Below are 20074 nucleotides of genomic sequence, written 5' to 3'. Positions count from 1 at the left end.
CAATTCTTTTTGTTTGTTTTGATAGTAGCCATCCTTATGGATGTGAGATGATATCTTTTGGTTTTGATTTGTATTTCCCTAACTAATGCTGTTGAGCATCTTTTCTTGTGCTTATCGGTCATTTGTATATTTTCTTTGGGGGTGGGGAAAGTATCTACTTAATTCTTTTGCCCATTTTTAAAATTATTTTTGTTGAGTTGTAGGAATTCTTAATATTTTTTGGATATAAAAACCCCTTATCAGATATGTGATTTGCAAATATTTGTGTTTTGTTTTTATTCTCTAGGTGGTGTTTTTTGCACAAAAGTTCTAAATTGTTTTTCACTTTACTAGTGAATTTTACATTTTTCATATGTTTTCCTGTTATAATTAGTGTCTTAGTTTTAGCTTGAGAACTCTCTTTAACATTCTTTAAGGTCAGGCTAGTGATGATGAACTCCATCAGCTTTAGTTTGTTTGGAAAATTCTTTTTTTTTTTTTTAAAGATTTTATTTATTTGAGGTAGAGAGAGTGAGCATGAGCAGGGAGAGGAGCAGAGGGTGAGGGAGAAGCAGACTCCCTGCTGAGCAGGGAGCCTGATGTGGGGCTGGATCCGGGGATTCCGGGATCATGACCTGAGCTGAAGACAGATGCTTTATCCATCTGAGCCACCCACGTGCCTGTTTGGAAAATTCTTTGTCTCCTTCAATCTTGATGGAAAACTTTGCTGGGTCAAGAGTAATCTTGAATGTCAGTGTTCTTCTTTCAGCACAAAAGTTTTTAATTTTGATGTCCAGTTTATTTAGTTTTTCTTTTACTGCCTATGTTTTTAATGTCTTGTATCCAGGAAATCATTGACAAATCCAAAGTCATGAAGCTGCCCCTCTGTTTTAAGAGTTCTGTAGTTTTAGTTCTTTAAATATAGGTATTTGACCCATTTTGAGTTAATTTTTATATATGGTGTAAGGTAAGGGTTCTATTCTTTCTCTCTCTCTTTTTAAAATAACTGTACTTTATCACTGAATGGTCTTGGCATCCTTGTCAAATCATTAGACCAAATATCTGGAGATTTCTTTCTGGGCTCTCTATTTTATGCCGTTGGTCTATATATTTGTCTTTATGTCAGTACCAAGCTGTTGTTTTTTTTGTTTTTTTTAAAGATTTTATTTATTTATTTGACAGAGAGAGACACAGCGAGAGAGGGAACACAAGCAGGGGGAGTGGGAGAGGGAGAAGCAGGCTGTGGGGCTCAATTCCAGGACCCTGGGATCATGACCTGAGACGAAGGCAGATGCTTACGACTGAGCCACCCAGGCACCCCAGTACCAAGCTCTTAATGTACTGTAGCTTTATAGTAAGTTTTGAAATCATTCTTGTTCCTTGAGATCCATGTGGATTTTGGGATGACACTGCAAAAAACATTTGGGTTTTGATAGGGATTACATCAAATCTGTAGATTGCTTCAGGTATAGTATTGTCATCTTAATGTTAATCTTCCAATCCATAAACATAAGACGTCTTTCCACTTATTTGTGTCTTTAATTTTAATTTACCATCCCCCCTTAAAAAAAACAAAGAAAAAAAATTATATCTGCAGAAATGATTATTTTCCTTTTTCTCTTTGGATTCCTCTTATTTCTTGCCTAATTGTCTGGCCAGAACTTCCTGTAATATGGTGAATTAAAATGATGAAAGTAGGCAGTGGTTCATCATTCTAATCTTAGAGGAAAAGCATTCCATCTTTTACCATTGTGATGCTAGCTAGCTATTTTTTTTCCATATATGGCCTTTATCATGTTGCAGAAATTTCCTTCTCTTGCTAGTTTATTATTTTTATCATAAAAGCATGTTGTGTTTTGTCAAAATCTTTTTTGCCTCAATTGAGATGATCATGTGTTTTTTCCCCCCTTCTGACTATAAATATGGTATATTATTTTGATTTTCTTAAGTTGAATTACCCTTGCATTCTGGGATAAATCCCACATAGCCATGATATATAATCTTTTTAATATGCTCCCAGTTTTGATTTGCTATTTTGTTGAGTTTTACATTTATATTCATAAGGAATGTTGGCCTGTAGTTTTCTTGTAATGTCTTTGTCTGGATTTGGTATCAGAGTAATGCTGGCCTTGTAGAATGAATTTGGAAGTGTTCTCCCCTTCAATTTTTTGGGACCAGTTTGAGAAGGATCAATGTTAATTCTTCAAATGTTTGGTAGAATTTATCAGTGAAGCTATCTGTTCCTGGACATTTCTTTGTTGGGAGACTTTTTTTTTTTTTTTTTAAAGATTTTACGTATTTATTTGACAGAGAGAGACACAGCGAGAGAGGGAACACAAGCAGGGGGAGTGGGAGAGGGAGAAGCAGGCTCCCCGCAGAGCAGCGAGCCCGATGCGGGACTCGATCCCAGGACCCTGGGATCATGACCTGAGCTGAAGGCAGTCGCTTAACCAACTGAGCCACCCAGGCGCCCCTGTTGGGAGACTTTTGATGACAGATTTGATCTCCTTGCTTATTGTAGTTCTATTTAGATTTTATTTTATTTTATTTTAATTTTAGTTTATTTTATGTAATCTCTACACCCAGTGTGGGGCTCAAACATACAGCCCCAAGATTTGCATACTCTACTGACTGAGTCAGCCAGTCACCCCTAGATTTCATATTCTTTCTTGAGTTAGTTTTGGTACTTGTGTATATCTAGGAATTTGTCCATTTTATCTTTGTTATCTGATTTATTGGCATACAATTGTTCATTGTGCTCTTTTATAATTCTGTTTCTGTAAAATCAGTAGTGAGGTCTTATTTTCATTTCTGATTTTAATAATTTGAGATTTTCTTTTGTTTCTTAGTTAATCTAGCTAAAGATTTGGTAATTTTTTTCAAAGAACTATCTTTTTGTTTTGATGATTTCTCTCTTTTTTTCCCTCTATTTGGTTTATCTGTGCACTGATCTTTATTTCATCCTTTCTGCCAGGCTTGGGTTTAGATTGCTCTTCTTTTTCTGGCTTCTTAAGGTATAAAGTTTATTGATTTCAGATATTTTATTTATTTATTTATTTATTTTTAAAGAGTTTATTTGAGGGAGAGAGAGCAAGAGAGAGCACAATCAGGGTGAAGGGCAGAGGGAGAAGCAGACTCTGCTGAGGAGGGAGCCTGATGCAGGGCTCAGTCCCTGGACTCCGGGATCATGACCTGAGTTGAAGGCAGATGCTTAACCGACTGAGCCACCCAGGTGCTCTGATTTCAGATATTTTTAAATGTAGGTGTTAATAGCTGTAAATTTCCTGCTGAACACTGTTGTCACTGCACCCCATGTTTTGATATGTTGTGTTTGTGTTTTCTTTGGTTTCAAAGTGTTTTTTTCATTTCCCTGTGATTTCTTCTTTGACCCATTGATTGTTGAAATATGTTGTTTAATTTCTAACTATTTCTGATTTTCCACTTTTGCTTCTATTTTTATTTTTGGCATTTTTTATTTCATACATTTTGTGCACTCTTGTGTATATGTATATATATTTATGTCTTCCTGATGGGTTGAATCTTTTACAGTATATAGGGGCTTCCTGTGTCTCATAACCTTTTTTGACTTCATGTTTATTTTGTCTAATATTAGTATATCTATTCTCTTCTCTGGTTACTATTTGCGTGGAGTCTTTTCTATTCATCTACTTTCAGTCTGTGTCTTTGTATCTGAAGTGAGTCTTTTCTACAGCATATACATAGATCCTTTTTTTTTTTTCTAACCTCCCAATCTTTTAATATAATTTAATCTATTTACATTTAAAATAATTATGAATAAGGAAGGATTCACCTCTGCCATTTTGCTATTTGTTTTCTGTATGTCTTATATGTCATCCCCCCCCCATGCCATTTCTTCTTTACTGCCTTCTTTTGTGTTTGATTAACTTTATTCTAGTGTACCATTTGATTCTCTTTACTGTATATAGTTTAAAATGTTTTTCTCAGTGGTTATCTTAAAGATTAAAATCATCTTGGGGCGCCTGGGTGGCTCAGATGGTTAGGTGTCTGCCTTTGGCTCAGGTCATATCTCAGGGTCCTGGGATCAAGCCCCGCATCAGGCTCCCTGCTCACTGGGAAGCCTGCTTCTCTCTCTCCCTCTACTACTCCTCCCTGCTTGTACTCTCTCACTCTCTCTGTCGAATAAATAAATAAAATCTTTAAAAAAAAAAGATTAAAATCATCTTAAATTCACAATTTATTGGAAATAGTACCAACTTAGTTTCAGCAGTATGCACTCTCCTGTTATATATTTCTGTTCTCCCCCTTATTTTTCTCAGATTATTATCTTTATATGTGTATTTATTAACAAATACTGATAATTGTTGTTTTATCTGTCTTGTAAATCATAGGAAAAAAGTAATTATAAACTAAAAGTACAGTAATACTGTCTTTCTGTTGATTGATATAGGTAATTTCACTTAAGTTCTTCATTTCTTACAGCTTCAATTTATTTAATATGTTTTTATTATTGCCCGAAGGATAGCATTTCATGCAGGTATGAACTCCTTCTGCTTTTGTCTATCTAGAAATGTCTTAGTTTCTCCTTCATTTTGGAGGAATTTTTTGCTGGATATAGAATTCTTAGTTGACATTTTTTTTTTAAAAGATTTTATTTATTTGACAGAGAGAGACAGCAAGAGAGGGAACACAAGCAGCAGGCAGAGGGAGGAGAAGCAGGCTTCCCAGGGAGCCCGACGTGGGGCTCAATCCCAGAACCCTGGGATCATAACCCAAGCCGAAGGCGGATGCTTAACGACTGAGCCATGCACGCGCCCCCCTTAGTTGACATTTTTTTGTTGTTGATTACTTTAAATGTCATCCCACTAGCTTCTGGCTTCCATGGTTTCTAATGAGAAATAAGCTGATAATCTAAATATTATTATTGGTGATGAATATTATTATACATGATGACTTCTCTCTCAAAATTCTCTATCTTTGTTGGCCATTATGTGTCTTGTGGGTGTCTTTGAGTTTATCTGGCTTGGAATTTATTGAGCTTGTTGGATGTGTATTGTATTTAGGAGTTTTCAGTCATTATTTCTTCAAATATTTATTCCTGTTCCTTTTGTTCTCTTTATGATACATATATGTTGGTATGTTTGGTAATGTTTTGTAGATCCTTCTGGCTCTCTTCATTTTTCCTCCCTTTTTTTCCTGTTCCTCAGATAGGATAATTTCAATTTTTCTTCCTTCCAGTTTACTGATTCTTCTACCTGTCCAAATCTGCTCTTGATATCTCTAGTGAATTTTTCACTTGTTACTGTATTTTTCATCACCAGAATTTTTGTTTACTTGTTTATAATTTGTGTCTGTTGGTATTTTCATTTTGATTATGCCTTGTTTTCTGATTTCTTTTAGTTCTGTCAGTGCTTTCCTTTAGCTCACTGAGCATATTTAAGATAGTTGATTTAATGTCTTGACTAGTTATTCCAAAATTTGGGATTTCTCAGGAATAGTTTCTGTCAAATTCTTTTATTTCTGTGAATAGGACTTTTCTGTTTCTTTGTACTTTTTTTTTTTTTTTTTTTTTTTATTCATGAGAGAGCGAGAGAGAAAGGCAGAGGGAGAAGTAGGCTCCCAAGGAGCAGGGAGCCCGATGCGGGACTCGATCCCAGGACCCTGAGATCATGACCTGAGCTGAAGGCAGATGCTTAACCATCTGAGCCACCCAGGCACCCTCTTTGTACGTTTTGAAGATCTGTTCCATTATTCCTAGTGAGCTATTGACCTGAAAAAAATTTCCTTAAATGTTTGTGTGAAAAACAATGAAATAAAGTGTCATGTCTCATTAAATCTGATAGACGCTGCTGGGAAAGCTGTTACTGCCCAGAGGGCTGAAACAAGAGAAGCATCTGCTTCAGACCACCCCAAACACAGTTCCATAGTTTTTAGACCTTCCTCACTGCCAGTCTGACCAGCCAGACTTTCCAGGAATGCAGGATGCTATCCCCATAGCCAAGTTGGGGTAAGGAATGGCGGATGATTGCTGGTTCATACATTCTGCTCACTTATGAATGATCAGCAACTTCTTCCTGAAGCACTCCCCTGGTTGATATGAGTGTTCATTGGGGTTCCAGGGATCTAAAGTAGTTGGTGCCAATCACTCTGTCCAGCTCAATGGTTACTTGTGTAGAGGGACCCATATCTAGAACTTTCCACTCTGCCATCTTGTTGATACCTATCTTGATTTATTTTTCGTATCATACTTAAAAGGACCAGTTGCCTTGTTCTTCTGAAAATTTTGTGCTGATCAGGATACTTTTTGCCTTAGGACAAAAGAATTGTTAACTACAAGTTTAATTCCATTTGTAATCTAGTCATTTAAAAACTTTCTTTAGTAGGTGTTTAGAGTTTTACCTTTTTGAGGTCTTCTAAGTGAGTCACAATGAATCCATGCTCTTCTGTTTTCCCTCTTCTAATATTTCTGATGCTGTTGAATTCTCCCCTGTTCCACTTGTCTTTGTAGGTTTGTCTTTTTTTTTTTAATCTCTGTATTTAGTTGGTTGTTGGATGGAAGGAAAGTTTTGTCTACAATTGGCCATCCAATTAAATTTTTTTAGAGATTTATTTATTTATTTTAGAGAGAGAGGGAGAGAGAGAGTGAGCATGTGAGCAGGGGGTGGGGCAGAGGGAGAGAAGCAGACTCCCCACTGAGTGCGGAGCCTGATCCTGGGCTTGATCTCATGACCCTAAGATCATGACCTGAGTCAAAAGAGTTGAAAGCTCAACCAACCAACTGAGCCACCCAGGAGCACCCCCATCCAATTAATTTAATATTCTGTGCATTAATTTTGTATCCAGTGCTTGATTAAATTATCTCACTGCAGTAGTTTTTCATGTAAATATTTTTCGTTTTTGAGGTAAAAATTAACCTAATTTATATGTAATGATAATTTTTCTTTCAAAAAATTTTTTTTTCAGATTTATTTATTTATTTGAGAGAGAGTGCACAAGTGGGAGGGGCAGAGGGGGGGGGGAGAGAGAATCTCAGGCAAACTCCCTACTGAGTGTGGAGACTGGTGTGGGGCTCTATCTCATCACCCTGAGATCCTGACCTGAGGCTGAGCAAAAATCAAGAGTTGGACACTTAACCGACTGTGCCACACAGGTGCCTCTCCTTTCAAATTTTTATATCTCCTTTTCTTTTTCATATAATTGCATTGGCTGGTACTTCTGGAAGTGATATATGATAAAAATAAAGAATATCCTTATCTTATTCTTGACTTTAATAATAATGTTTTTAATATTTCACATTAAATTTGGTGATATCCTTTGGTTGGTATTTTATATATGTATTTATACATCCATCTATTCCTATTTTAAAAAATATTTATTAGCACGTGCACCCATGTGCATGCACAAGCAGGGGGAGGGGCAGATGGAGAGAGAGAATCTCAAGCACACTCTGCACTGAGCAGGGAGCCTGACACACTGAGCAGGGAGCCTGACACAGGGCTCAATTTCACCACCTTGAGATCATGACCTGAGCCGAAATCAGGAGTTGGGCACTTAACGGACTAAGCCACCCAGATGCCCTTATTCCTATTTGATTAAGAATTTTTATTCTTTTTTTTTTTTTTTTTAAGAATTTATGTATTTATTTGACAGGGAGAGTCAGAAAGCACAAGCAGGGGGAGCAGCAGAGGAAGAGGGAGAAGCAGACTCTCTGTTGGGTGGGGCTCGATCCCAGGACCCTTGGATCATGACCTGAGCTGAAGGCAGACACTTAATTGACTGAGCCACCCCAAATTTGCCAATTTGACTCAGAACTATTGAAAGTACCCATAATCACGTATTGACTAACCTTTGCTATAGAGAAGAATTCACCTTAGCTTTCTTTTTAACATGGTACCTAGAAAGCTCTTGGATAGGCTTTTATCAGTGAGAAAATGATAATTGTTTTTCTTGAATCATTTTGAAGTGCTTTCTGTTCTGTTCTTCTTCTTCTTTTTTTTTTTTAAGATCTTATTTGCCAGAGAGAGTACAAGCAGGGGGAGTGGCAGGCAGAGCAGGCAGAGGGAGAGAGAAGTAGGCTCCCTGCTGAGCAAGGAACCCAATGCAGAACTTGATCCCAGATGCAGGACTTGGTCCCAGGACCCTGGGATCATGACCTGAGCCGAAGGCAGATGCTTAACCAACTGAGCCACCCAGGCATCCCTGAAGTGCTTTCTTTGTGATTTTCTCTGAATGTTCATAAGCTTTTTCAGCAAGTGCTAGTACTTTATTGTTAGGAATGTCAACATTTATATATATATATTTTTAAGATTTTATTTATTTATTTGACAGAGACACAGCGAGAGAGGGAACATAAGCAGGGCGAGCGGGAGAGGGAGAAGCAGACTCCCCACTGAGCAGGGAGCCTGATGCGGGGCTCTGTCCCAGGACTCTGGGATCATGACTTGAGCTGAAGGCAGACGCTTAACGACTGAGCCACCCAGGCACCCCAACATTTATATATATATATATTTTTTAAAGATTTATTTATTTATTTGAGAGAGCGAGAATGAGAGAGAGAGAGAGTACATGAGAGGGGGGAGGGTTAGAGGGAGAAGCAGGCTCCTCACCGAGCAGGGAGCCCGATGCGGGACTCCATCCAGGGACTCCAGGATCATGACCTGACCCGAAGACAGTTGTTTAACCAACTGAGCCACCCAGGCGCCCCCCAACATTTATATTTTAACTACCACGTTTTCTTTGTTTTTTTTCCCACGAGAACGTTAAGTATTGTATTAATTGATTCTTGTTGAATCAAAATAAAGACCAAATACGACTGTAAAGCATTCATAATTTATGATGAACATCGTAGTTTGTTTGGGCTGCTACACTGAATTACCAAAGACAGCAAACACTTATTTCTCACCATTCTAAAGGCTGGGAAGTCTAAGATCAAGGCTCTGGCAGATTTGGTGTCTGGTGTGGGACAGCTTCCTGGCTCATAGATGGATTGCTATCTTCTCACTGTGTCCTCACATGGTGGAAGAGGGAAGGGAGCTCTCTGGGGTGTTTTTTATAAAAAGGGCACTAGTCCCATTCATGAGGGCTCCACCTTTGTGTCCCAATCACCTCTCAAAGGCCCTGCCTCCTAATACCATCTTAACATATAAATTTGGGGGGACCACATTCAGTCTGTGACATTGATGGAATATCAATGGAGTATCAATATTAGAAACTTACTGAAATCTTGGGGTAAAGGCAAAAATTCCCTGGTAATTGTTTAGGAGTGAACAGTGTGCTAATTGGTTTTCACATCTGGTTATCTTTTTGAATTCTAAGAAAAATTCTAAGAACTATTTTTATACCATTTACTCTAGGGAAAATTGAGGCTCAGAGAAGTAAAGGAATTTGCTCAGTGTAAAATAGTTAATTAGAATGGATGATGCAGAAAAGTGGCTAAATGGAATAGATTTTACGTATATAATGGTAGAAGTGGTCAACTTTTAATCACATTTAATTAGGTCAACTTGTAGTCACATAAACAGTAAATTGAGTGTTTGGTGATTGAAACATATTCTCAATGACATATAGAAGTGGCCAAATATATTTATAGTATAGGATTTGAAAACAGTTGTTATAGTTGAGTAGTTACTCTGTTTTCAGAAGTGGATTACTGCAGAGAGCTAACTGGTAAAGAAAGTTCTATTCTGAGCTGCAGTGTTTTCTTCTGATTGATACCTACACTGCCATCAGAGGGTATTATGAAGTCAGTTCTAGCTTTTCTGTTTTAGAAATTGTCTTGTTTTAGGTGTGCTAAAACCATAGAAAGGATCCAGAGAACTCATGCATTAAAAGCCTATGCATTTCATAACATCTGTATATTTATGCCTTCCTTATTCCTCTGAAAATTGCTGTGTTGATGAGGGTACTTCCTACTTTGTGGCACATGAATATTAACTTCAAGTTCAACTTCATTTCTTCCATTTGATACTTGTGTAGTTGGAATATTGATTTGGTTATTTTATTGAATTTTTTATTAAATAAGAGCTGTGCTATATTATTGTTCAATACTTAATTACATATCAATATGAATATTCAAAACCTAATATCCAACTTGCTAGCTGTGGTTGTGGGCAGCTTAGCTTTGAAGATTATTATTATTATTTTTAAAATAAATTTTAGGCCCAATGTGGGGCTTGAACTCACCACCCTGAGATGAAGAGTCCCATGCTCTACCGACTGAGCCAGCCAGGCACCCCTTGTTTTCAAATCCGTATAGAGAAGGCAATAGTGATTTCTTTCATGGATTTGCTTTAATGTTTAACTCCTATGAATATTCGACTCATAATAAGCATCAGACAAATGTTAAAATATTAGTGGATGGATACACTTATTTTTTAAAACGAATTTATTTGAGTTTTGAAAATTTTGAATCACTGTTATTCAGCATATTTCAATTTTTAATACTTTCTGTAGTGGTAATGTTAAATTTTTTTTTTTTTATGTTTACTTAAAATTATGTGAAGGCCTTATATGAGGGTTTCCCCTAGCATATGTTACTGTTTTACCCTGAAGAAGTCTTCCTTAGTGAGGAGCTGTTTCAGAGTAATGGTGTATATATTTTATTTTATTTTTTTTTTAACCTTTATTTATTTTAGGGAGAGGGAGAGAGAGAGAGCGCACACAAGTGGGTGGAGGGGCAGAGGGGGAGAGAGAGAGAGAGGGAGAAATGCAGACTTCCTGCTGAGTGCGGAACCCCACTGGGGGCTCCATCCCACAACCCTGAGATCATGAACTGAGTGGAAACCAAGAGTCGGGTGCTTAACCAGCTGAGCCACCCAGGCTCAAAAATTTTAATTTTTGAAAATATTTAAATGTCTTAGAGTATGGAATGGCAATTTGTAGATCTTTGAGTAAGTCAAATCAAGCCACCCCTTAAACTTTTAAATAGAATTTGTTTTCTTTAAAGCAGATATAAATGTATCTTCTGCCATTTCCCAGTATCAACATGTCTTCCATACTGACAGAGACACAGTTCTTGCTCTTAGAGTAATGATTTGGAGACTGGTTTTGGAACTGAGCTTTACTGTGTCTGAGATACGGTTTTATTATAGAAAAGTTAACATCTCTCTTATTTAACTCAAGGTTTTGTCACAGTTAAGTGAAAATACAATAAGGCTTTTCCTATAAAATACTATTTGTTATTGAAAATATTTCATTTTCATTACTGTGTTGATTGAAACTAAACTTGGTTTGAGTAGGATGCTTAAGGTCAGAGAATAGCACATTATATATAAAATAAGGGACTAGATTGTATACCTTGACAATTAAATAATCATATTACTTAAAAATAACTCTGGTAGTCAAAATGAACATACGGGTTTTTGCCTTCTGGCCCTTCCACAAATATTTGGGACAGCTGAGTGTATACTGTGTGCCTAGGCACCCTTTTAGGTTCTAGACATTCAGTGAGAAGAGCAAATTAGTTATGGTCTATCCAGTGTTTTCATAATGTAGTCGTTATACCCCTATTTAATGTCTGTGAAAAGTGCTTATTCTTTATCCCTTTTGTTTCTGGAGATTGATAATCCCTTCCTCTTTAATGCTTTATCAACTTTATATTGTTTTCTGTTGTTGACTCCTGTTTTTCCCATTATTCATTCAGATGCTTAGCTGCCTGAAATTCGTTTTAGATTAATGTTAAATCTAAAGTGCAACTTGTTGGGGCGCCTGGGTGGCTCAGTCGTTAAATGTCTGCCTTGGCTCAGGTCATGATCCCCGGGTCCTGGGATCGAGCCCCGCATCGGGCTCCCTGCTCAGCAGGAAGCCTGCTTCTCCCTCTCCCACTCCCCCTGCTTGTGATCCCTCTCTTGCTGTGTCTCCCTCTGTCAAATAAATAAATAAAATCTTAAAAAAAAAAAAGTGCAACTTGTTGATCACCTCTCCTACTCAGACTCCCTGCTCCTCCTCGTAAGCTATATATATATCAGTATAATGTGATCCTTTCAGAAGTTTTATTTTTTTCACGAATTTACATAAAAATATATGTAGTGTGTGTATCTTTATAGGTTTTTGGAGAATGCATAACATTGTAGTAATAATGTTCTGTGTTCTGTGACTTCCAGTCAACAGTAATCTTATTGATCTTTTCATGTTAGATCTACTTTTTTTTATTTTTTAAAGATTTTATTTATTTATGTGAGAGAGAGAATGAGAGAGAGAGCACGCATGAGAGGGGGGAGGGTCAGAGGGAGAAGCAGACTCCCTGCTGAGCAGGGAGCCCGATGTGGGACTTGATCCCGGGATTCCAGGATCATGACCTGAGCTGAAGGCAGTCGCCCAACCAACTGAGCCACCCAGGCGCCTGAGATCTACTTTTTAAAAATCACTAATCTGTTCACTTTTTTCCATCTCCTATCATCACCTTTGTTTCAGGTACTATTATCTCTCACTTCGATCAGTGGCCATCTAGTTGGTTTCTTTGCTTCTAGTCCTGCCTTTTTATAATCCATTTCCCAAATAGCAGCCCAAACAATGTATTAAAAATGTAAGCAACATGTTAACCTTTTAGTGAAAACACTACAATGATTCCTGTTACAGTAAAATCCAAACTTGGCATTTAGAATTCATGATTGCTAATTTCAGGGATGTTTACTTGTTTTGTTTACTGATTTTTTTTTTTTCCCTCTCAGGTGTCCAAATGAGTGTCTTGTACATACTAGGTTAGGTGCTTCATAAATCTTCGTTGAATGCAGTTAATGAACTAACTTGTTGGCCTTGGGGGGTTTTTCTGTGCAAGTTTTTTATCCCCTACAGTTCTTCCCTACCAACTTGTTCAGCCACATTGGTCTTTATTCTCTTGGTTGAATTCACCAACTTCATTACCTCAGGCTTTTGCAGGATGCCCTTCCTACAATTTTCCCCCAAATTGGATCTTTCTTGTCATTACAGATTTCAGTATAAGTATCACCTGCTCAAAGAGGTCTTCTCTGATCAATCTATTACCACTTTGTTTTTAAAAACTTTAATTTTTGCTTTAAAATCAAGTGAGAAATTATGTTCAGAAATTAAAATACAACAAAATATACAATGAACAATTTCTCCATCCCTGTCACCTATCTGCCAAAGTTATATTTATGTATATTAGTATCGTCTTCATTGTCCCAGACACTCCTTATAGCAAAATGAACAAATAGCAATATATATGAAGTAGTCAATGTTCTTAAACCAGCCTTTTTTTTGTTTTTATTTTTTTAAACTGGGCTAAGTGGTTTTATTAGAGAAAGAGGATTACAAAGGATTTATAAGTTGGTGTTGGGGCTCTTAAACCAGTCTTTAACTTGTACAACCACTGTATCCTCACCTTCTCAGATGACTTACTCTGTGAAAATTAGGCTACCATGTATTAACCACTTCAGATTCCCATCCACTCCATCTACAGAGTAACCTGCAATCAGTCTATACCCACCCTTCCTTTCCCCCCCTTTTATTCCCCCCCCCTTTTTTTTTCTAATTCTCTGATTCATGTTCAGGATTAGTTCTACTACCACCTGTGTCCATGACCTCATCCTCTCCATCTGCTCAAGAACTTATTTTCTTTTCTGGCTCTTCACTGTTAACTCTCTGTTGTCTCTTTGGCTTCAGCACAGCCCTGCTTATATATTAGATGCTCAGAAAATACTGGTTGAATATAGCAGAGTAATGAAGAGCTTGGACTATTGAATTATAAAGACCCGGGCATGCATTCTAGCTATGTGACTTGGGCAGGTTAGTTAGCATCTCTAAACCGTAATTTCTTATTCATTAAAATGGGACAAAAATTATAGCTATATCAAGAGTTGTTTTGAAAATGTAACCAAGAAGTGGGATGTATAAATTTCCTGTAGCCATTGTAACAGATTACCGTAAATTTTGGTGGATTAAAACAACAGAAACTTTTTTCTCTAATGATTCTGGAGGTTTTAAGTTGGAAATCAATGCCACAGGGCTCAAATCAAGGTGTCAGCAGGGCCATCCTTCCTCTGGAGGCCCTAGGAGAGAATCCATTCCTTGCCTCTCTACATTCTGGTGACTGCCAGTATTCCTTGGATGGGTTACTTCAGTCTCTGATCTCCAATATGTCTCTGTGGTCACACTGCCTTCTCTTACGCCTGCAGTCTCCTTCCACCTCCCTTTGCAAGCTTGTGCATTTAGGGTCCACCCAACTAATCTGTTTTTAAATCCTCAATCTTAATCATATCTGCAAAGACCCTTTTCCCATATAAAGTAACCTTTGCAGGTTCCAGGGATTAGGATCTGATATCTTTGGGAGCCATTATTCACCCTGATATGTGGATATAAAGCACGCAGCATTGTTCCTGTCAAAGATTTAAGCTTTCTGGATAGGGTCAAGAAAGATTTCAGATTCTCAGAGGATTTAATTTATAGTTATAAGGGAGCCAGGGAATATGAGAAAAAGGAATTAAAAAAAGATGTAAGGGAAATTAGGGATTAGATTGTATCATCTTATTTAATACAGTGGGTAAATGGGATAAAAGTATAGAGAAGGGATTTTTGTTGTCAGATTTTGGTTATTTTCTTGTTCAAATACATATCGAAGGATTTATCTATATTTTCAGTATTAAAGTTTATAGCTTAAATAGTGTGGTAGAAAGGAGGTGGTAGAGGTGGAAATATACTGCATATCATTACTGAAAATCGGTTAATTACATTTCTTTTTATATTCAAGAGGTTCACATGTAAACTATGTAAAATGATTAGTGAATGAGTTCATAGATTGGTTACCAAATTTTTCTTTTATTGGATAAGAATTATTGTCATTTAGAATAAAAAGAAAAGTACTTTAAAATATTTCAGTTAGAAGAACAAAAGATTATATTGACATTTGTTTTCTTCTTTTTTCCATCTCCTTTACAGGTTTCTTGGCATGGACACAGGTTCAGTGGGAGGATTAGAATTGACTGATCAGACTCCTGTTTTATTAGGGAGTACGGCCATGGCAACTAGTCTCACCAATGTAGGAAATTCATTTAGTGGTCCACCTAATCCTTTAGTTGCTAGATCTAATAAATTTCAAAACTCGTCAGTGGAAGATGATGATGATGTTGTTTTTATCGAACCTGTACAACCTCCCCCACCTTCTGCACCGGTGGTAGCTGATCAAAGAACCATAACATTTACATCATCAAAAAATGAAGAACTACAAGGAAATGATTCCAAAATTCTTCCTTCCTCAAAAGAGTTGGCTTCTCAGAAGGGAAGTGTAAGTGAGACAATTGTCATTGATGATGAAGAGGACATGGAAACAAATCAAGGGCAAGAGAAAAATTCCTCCAATTTTATTGAACGGAGACCTCCTGAGACTAAAAACAGAACCAATGATGTGGATTTCTCCACTTCCAGTTTTTCAAGAAGTAAGGTAAATGCAGGAATGGGTAATAGTGGTATCACCACAGAACCAGACTCTGAAATTCAGATTGCTAATGTTACAACCTTAGAAACAGGTGTAAGCTCTGTGAATGATGGCCAATTAGAAAATACTGACGGGCGAGATATGAACTTAATGATTACACATGTAACATCACTGCAGAATACCAACTTGGGAGATGTCTCTAACGGACTGCAGTCAAGTAATTTTGGTGTTAATATACAAACATACACCCCATCTTTAACTTCACAGACCAAGACTGGAGTAGGACCTTTTAATCCTGGTAGAATGAATGTGGCAGGAGACGTATTTCAGAATGGAGAATCTGCAACTCATCATAATCCTGGTAAGCATTAAGTGATCTACTCCATGTAAAATTGCCTGATTCTTTTTTCACTGTAGTAATTGGTATTACCTTGGTTAGTTTATTCATGTAAGAGAAGTTAATTCCATTGACTTTTAAAAGTTTGAAATTTTAGCTAAGAAGAGATGTAAAACCATGTATTTCTTTGCAGATTATTAGAAAATTAATCCCAGAAATCTATGTCTAAAGGATTGGAATAAATACTCTTCACATTCACTACCACTGGAGTCTAACAGATTGGCATCTTATTTGTCATATACTTAGTTTTTGCTAATATATTTTTAGTATTTAGTAGTAATGTGTAAATAGTGAAATAAGATAGTAGCACACTTAAGGAATAATATAGTATAATAGGTGCATTTAGATTTGTTTTTACTTTACTTGTAATTTTGATCGCTTATCTGATTTTAATTTTTTCTTATTAGCATTTTATTCCTTTTTTTAATATTTAAGGTTGGTAAATTTCTCAACTATTTGAACAATTTTTCTTCAGGCAGCTTTGCTTTGTGAAAACATTAAAAAAGAGAAGTTGTAAGAACTCTGGCTTTTGATGACCTTGTCTTTATGTCCCTTTCTCTTTCACCTCTGCCCCCAAACTTTTTTATGTCTGTCTCTCTTATATATCCTTCTCTGTTTTTCTCTCATTTTCTCATCATTTTAGGCTCATTAGCAACCTTATTGGCCTAGAAATTGTGGAGAATAATAAGGAATGACTAAAATATAGTAGTGTAGAATGGTATAAAATGCTAGTCATTTTTCCTTGTTATTTTTTTGGTTATGAGAGTAATGTTTAATTATTGAAGAATTTTTGGAAAATCTATAATTAAAAAATGAGGGAAAAAATTCCCGATAGTATTATTAACTGAAAATTACCACTGTCAGTGCTTTAAGTGACTGTCTTTAAGGTTTTTTCCATTTTATTTTTATTTTGGTTGAAATGCAACTCTGAATAATTTTGCTTCCTGTTTGTTTCCCACTTTACATTATATTTTCTCATACCGTTAACATTTATACACAAAAGTTTTAATGGCTGCACAGTAGATATGGATATACTGTTCCCATATTTGGCAGTTTATACTGTTTCCCATATTTTGCTAATTATAGGTTTATGATGAACATCTTCTCATTTCTTTAGAGTATATTCTTAGAAATGAAGTTACTAGGCCAAAGGATATCACTGTCCCCCTCCTTCCAAAGATTTTTGGTTGAAAAAATGTATTTGGTTTATAGTGATTTTGAAAGAAATAGGTTCTTTATTACTCAATTTGGAAAATTTCTCCTGCCTTCCAAGACCCTTTCCTTCTTGGTGTGTGTATATATATTCATAGGTAGGTCTGGATTGGGGGGTGATGTATGTGTGAGTTGGTATGAGCATTTTAAAGTTGTTGAAATAATACTGTCATAGTGCCTTCCAGAAAGGTTTTACCAACCTTTATATACCTACCTACCAGCTGTATATATATATATATATACCTATATATACCTACCTACCAGCTGTATATATATATAAGTTTCTTTCACTGTAACCTTCTGGCTCACATAAACATTTAAGAAATGATAATGGTCAAATTAATTTCAAAATAGCCATTTTGTCTTTACTGTAATTATAAGTATATTAAAAACATAAGAGTACGAAGAGGAAAATAATTAATCTCACCATTGAGAGTAGTACACTTAATTCTAACCTGAGATCATAGTTTAGATTCAGTTTTGTAAACTCTTTTCTCCTACCATCCCTTTAAATACCTAACAATACATCTTGATATATTTGATTTTATTCTCTATTTAGCTTAGTTCCAGTTTTTACTATTTAAATAACTCAAGAATATTCTTATGCATGTATCTTAGGATCTTATTTCTTTAGGAATATTGCTGAGTCAAAGGGGCATATCATTGTAAGAATTGTGTTCTTGGGGGGTGCCTGGCTGGCTCAGTTGGTAGAGCATGTGATTCTTGATCTTGGTGTGGTGGGTTCGAGCCCCTGTTGGGTGTAGAGATTACTTAAAAAATATTTAAAAATCAAAAAAAGAATTGTGTTCCTGTTTACTGAAACTTATACAAGGGACTATATGTTACTTATCAGAAAAACTAAACAGATACACCTTTTGCTCCTTTGTTTATGAATTAGCTCTTGTTTTTATTTGCTGCTTTGTAATTGGGAGTTATAAAATCTTGGCTATTTATACTGCCTCTCAGACTAATTGTGACTTGGGCAAATTAAGCTGTTATCCCTTGGTGTCCTTTGTATAAAATAGAGGGTTTAGATAAAACTTCTCTTCCTAAAACTGTTTTGATGTTGGAGGATGTGAAAATTTGAAAGTAGGAGAAATATAAGAGCTGAAAATAGATTAAGGGTGACATATTATTTATACAGGGTCTCAAACTAAATTTTAAAAAAAGCATGCCATTTTTTCAAAATCAAGTTAATACATGTTCTTAAGTTTAGTTTCTTTAAGTATATATTCAAATGATAAACCTACAGAATCAAGAATCTTAAGGAGCCAGTAATTGTGTTTCAATAAGCTATTTTCTTCTAGCATATGTTCAAATATAATTTTCAATTGGAAGCCCTTCATAAAGTGAAATTTTTAGTTAGTGATTACAATTAACTCTTAAACATTGCAGGGATAAGGGGTGCCAACTCTCCCCGCCCCCCGCCCCTGCTTACTGTGCACTTGAAAATTCACATGTAACTTTTGACTCCCCCCAAATGTAACTACTAGTAGCCTACTGTTTGTTTTGCTAGTAGCCTACTGTTGACTAAAAGCCTTAATGATAAATAGTCAACACGTATTTTGTATGATATGTATTATATACTGCATTCTTACCGTAAAGTAAGCTAGAGAAAATAATGTTTTTTTTTTTTTTTTAAAGATTTTATTTATTTATTCATGAGAGACAGAGAGAGAGAGAGAGAGAGAGAGGCAGAGGGAGAAGCAGGCTCCCAAGGAGCAGGGAGCCCGATGGTGGGACTCGATCCCAGGACCCTGAGATCATGACCTGAGCCGAAGGCAGACGCTTAACCATCTGAGCCACCCAGGTGCCCGAGAAAAGAATGTTATTAAGAAAATCATAAAGAAGGGCGCCTGGGTGGCTCAGTTGGTTAAGTGACTGCCTTCACCTCAGGTCATGATCCCGGGGTCCTGGGATTGAGTCCTACATCAGGTTCCCCCTGCTCTGCGGGGAGCCTGCTTCTCCCTCTGCCTGCCACTCCCCCTGCTTGTGCTCTCTCTCTCTGTCAAATAAATAAATAAAATCTTAAAAAAAAAAAATCGTAAGGAAAATAAAATACCTTTATAATACTGTATAATAAAAAAATCTGCATATAAGTGGACTCATGTAGTTCAAAGCCAGGCTGTTGAAGGGGCAACTGATTTTCTTCATATCCATTAATATTTTTACCTGTTTATTAAAACTGGTACATTACCTTCATAATAGCAGGATAACAGGATTCTAGAATGCACTCAGTTTACTCTGTATAAAGTACAGTTTTTGTGGGGAGGCATATTGTGGAGTAAGGTAAAATTTTAATAACAGTGTTATGTAGCCCCTTGAAATCATTAGGTTGATGGACCGGGTTGGAACCAGAAAATCACCCTCCTTAAGGTTTTGATAGTAGAGAAGTTTTCCTGAGCTCCAGATATATTTGTACTTCTGTGGAAGGAAAAAAAATTGTTTTTCGTATAGAAGGGCAACGTTTTATGTATGGAAGTTCAAAATTTGGAAGAACCTTTCTAGGTTACTAGAGACAATAGAAATGGTGGTCTATAAAGTTTCAGAAGGGAAAAAAGTTATGGTATTGTTAGTGTGGTGAGGTTTGTGGAGTAGTAACTAGTGTAGTAAGCTGGACACTTCCTGTTAAGCACCAAAGAAGCTTACTATTAAAGAGAGAAAAGATAAATTACTCTGCACTCCAGTGTTATCTTTTAATTCTGTGCAATACTGAAACTTTGCAGTGAGAGAGTAATGAGATGTTGGGTTGGTCACTATATGTTGGCTTATCACTTCTGTGTTACACTCTGATTTCTTTGAGATTATGTGCTCTAGAGGCCATGAAAAAAGCTGTTTTAAAAAGCTGTTTTGAGGTGTGCCTGGGTGGCTCAGATGGTTAAGTGTCCACTCTTGATCTCAGCTCAGGTCTTGATCTCTGGGTTGTGCGTTCAAGCACCATGTTGGGTGGAGCCTGTGTGGAGCCCACTTAAAAAATATATGTATTTTTAATATAATCCTATATAAACTTTATCAAACCTGTACTGTATTTGTCAAAGGTTCTGATTGGTCAAGATTTTATTATAGTTTTATGTTGATGTATGTGTTCCTTACTTAAAGGAATATTCTATAAATTAATT

The 20074-nt window shown here is 36.5% G+C and overlaps 1 protein-coding gene across 3 annotated transcripts in view; it reads left to right on the top strand.

The window, feature by feature from the left end:
• The first annotated feature begins 14850 nt into the window (after positions 1 to 14850).
• The window catches only part of ZMYM2 (zinc finger MYM-type containing 2), an 80167-nt gene continuing 74943 nt past the window's right edge, over positions 14851 to 20074 (top strand). For 2 of the 3 annotated variants that reach the window (XM_035003748.1, XM_035003747.1), the window contains exon 1: positions 14851 to 15707. In XM_035003748.1, the coding sequence (XP_034859639.1) occupies positions 14861 to 15707 (847 nt within the window). In that variant the 5' untranslated portion in view covers positions 14851 to 14860. The remainder of the gene's footprint in view (positions 15708 to 20074) is intronic. The other variant, XM_035003750.1, reaches the window with a different exon arrangement.

The sequence above is a fragment of the Mirounga leonina genome, unplaced genomic scaffold, assembly GCF_011800145.1.
Source record: "Mirounga leonina isolate KUSES-001 unplaced genomic scaffold, KU_Mleo_1.0 Mir_127, whole genome shotgun sequence".
Lineage (NCBI taxonomy): Eukaryota > Metazoa > Chordata > Mammalia > Carnivora > Phocidae > Mirounga > Mirounga leonina.
The sequence above is the reverse complement of the archived record's forward strand: the minus strand, read 5'-3'. Positions and strand labels throughout refer to the sequence as shown.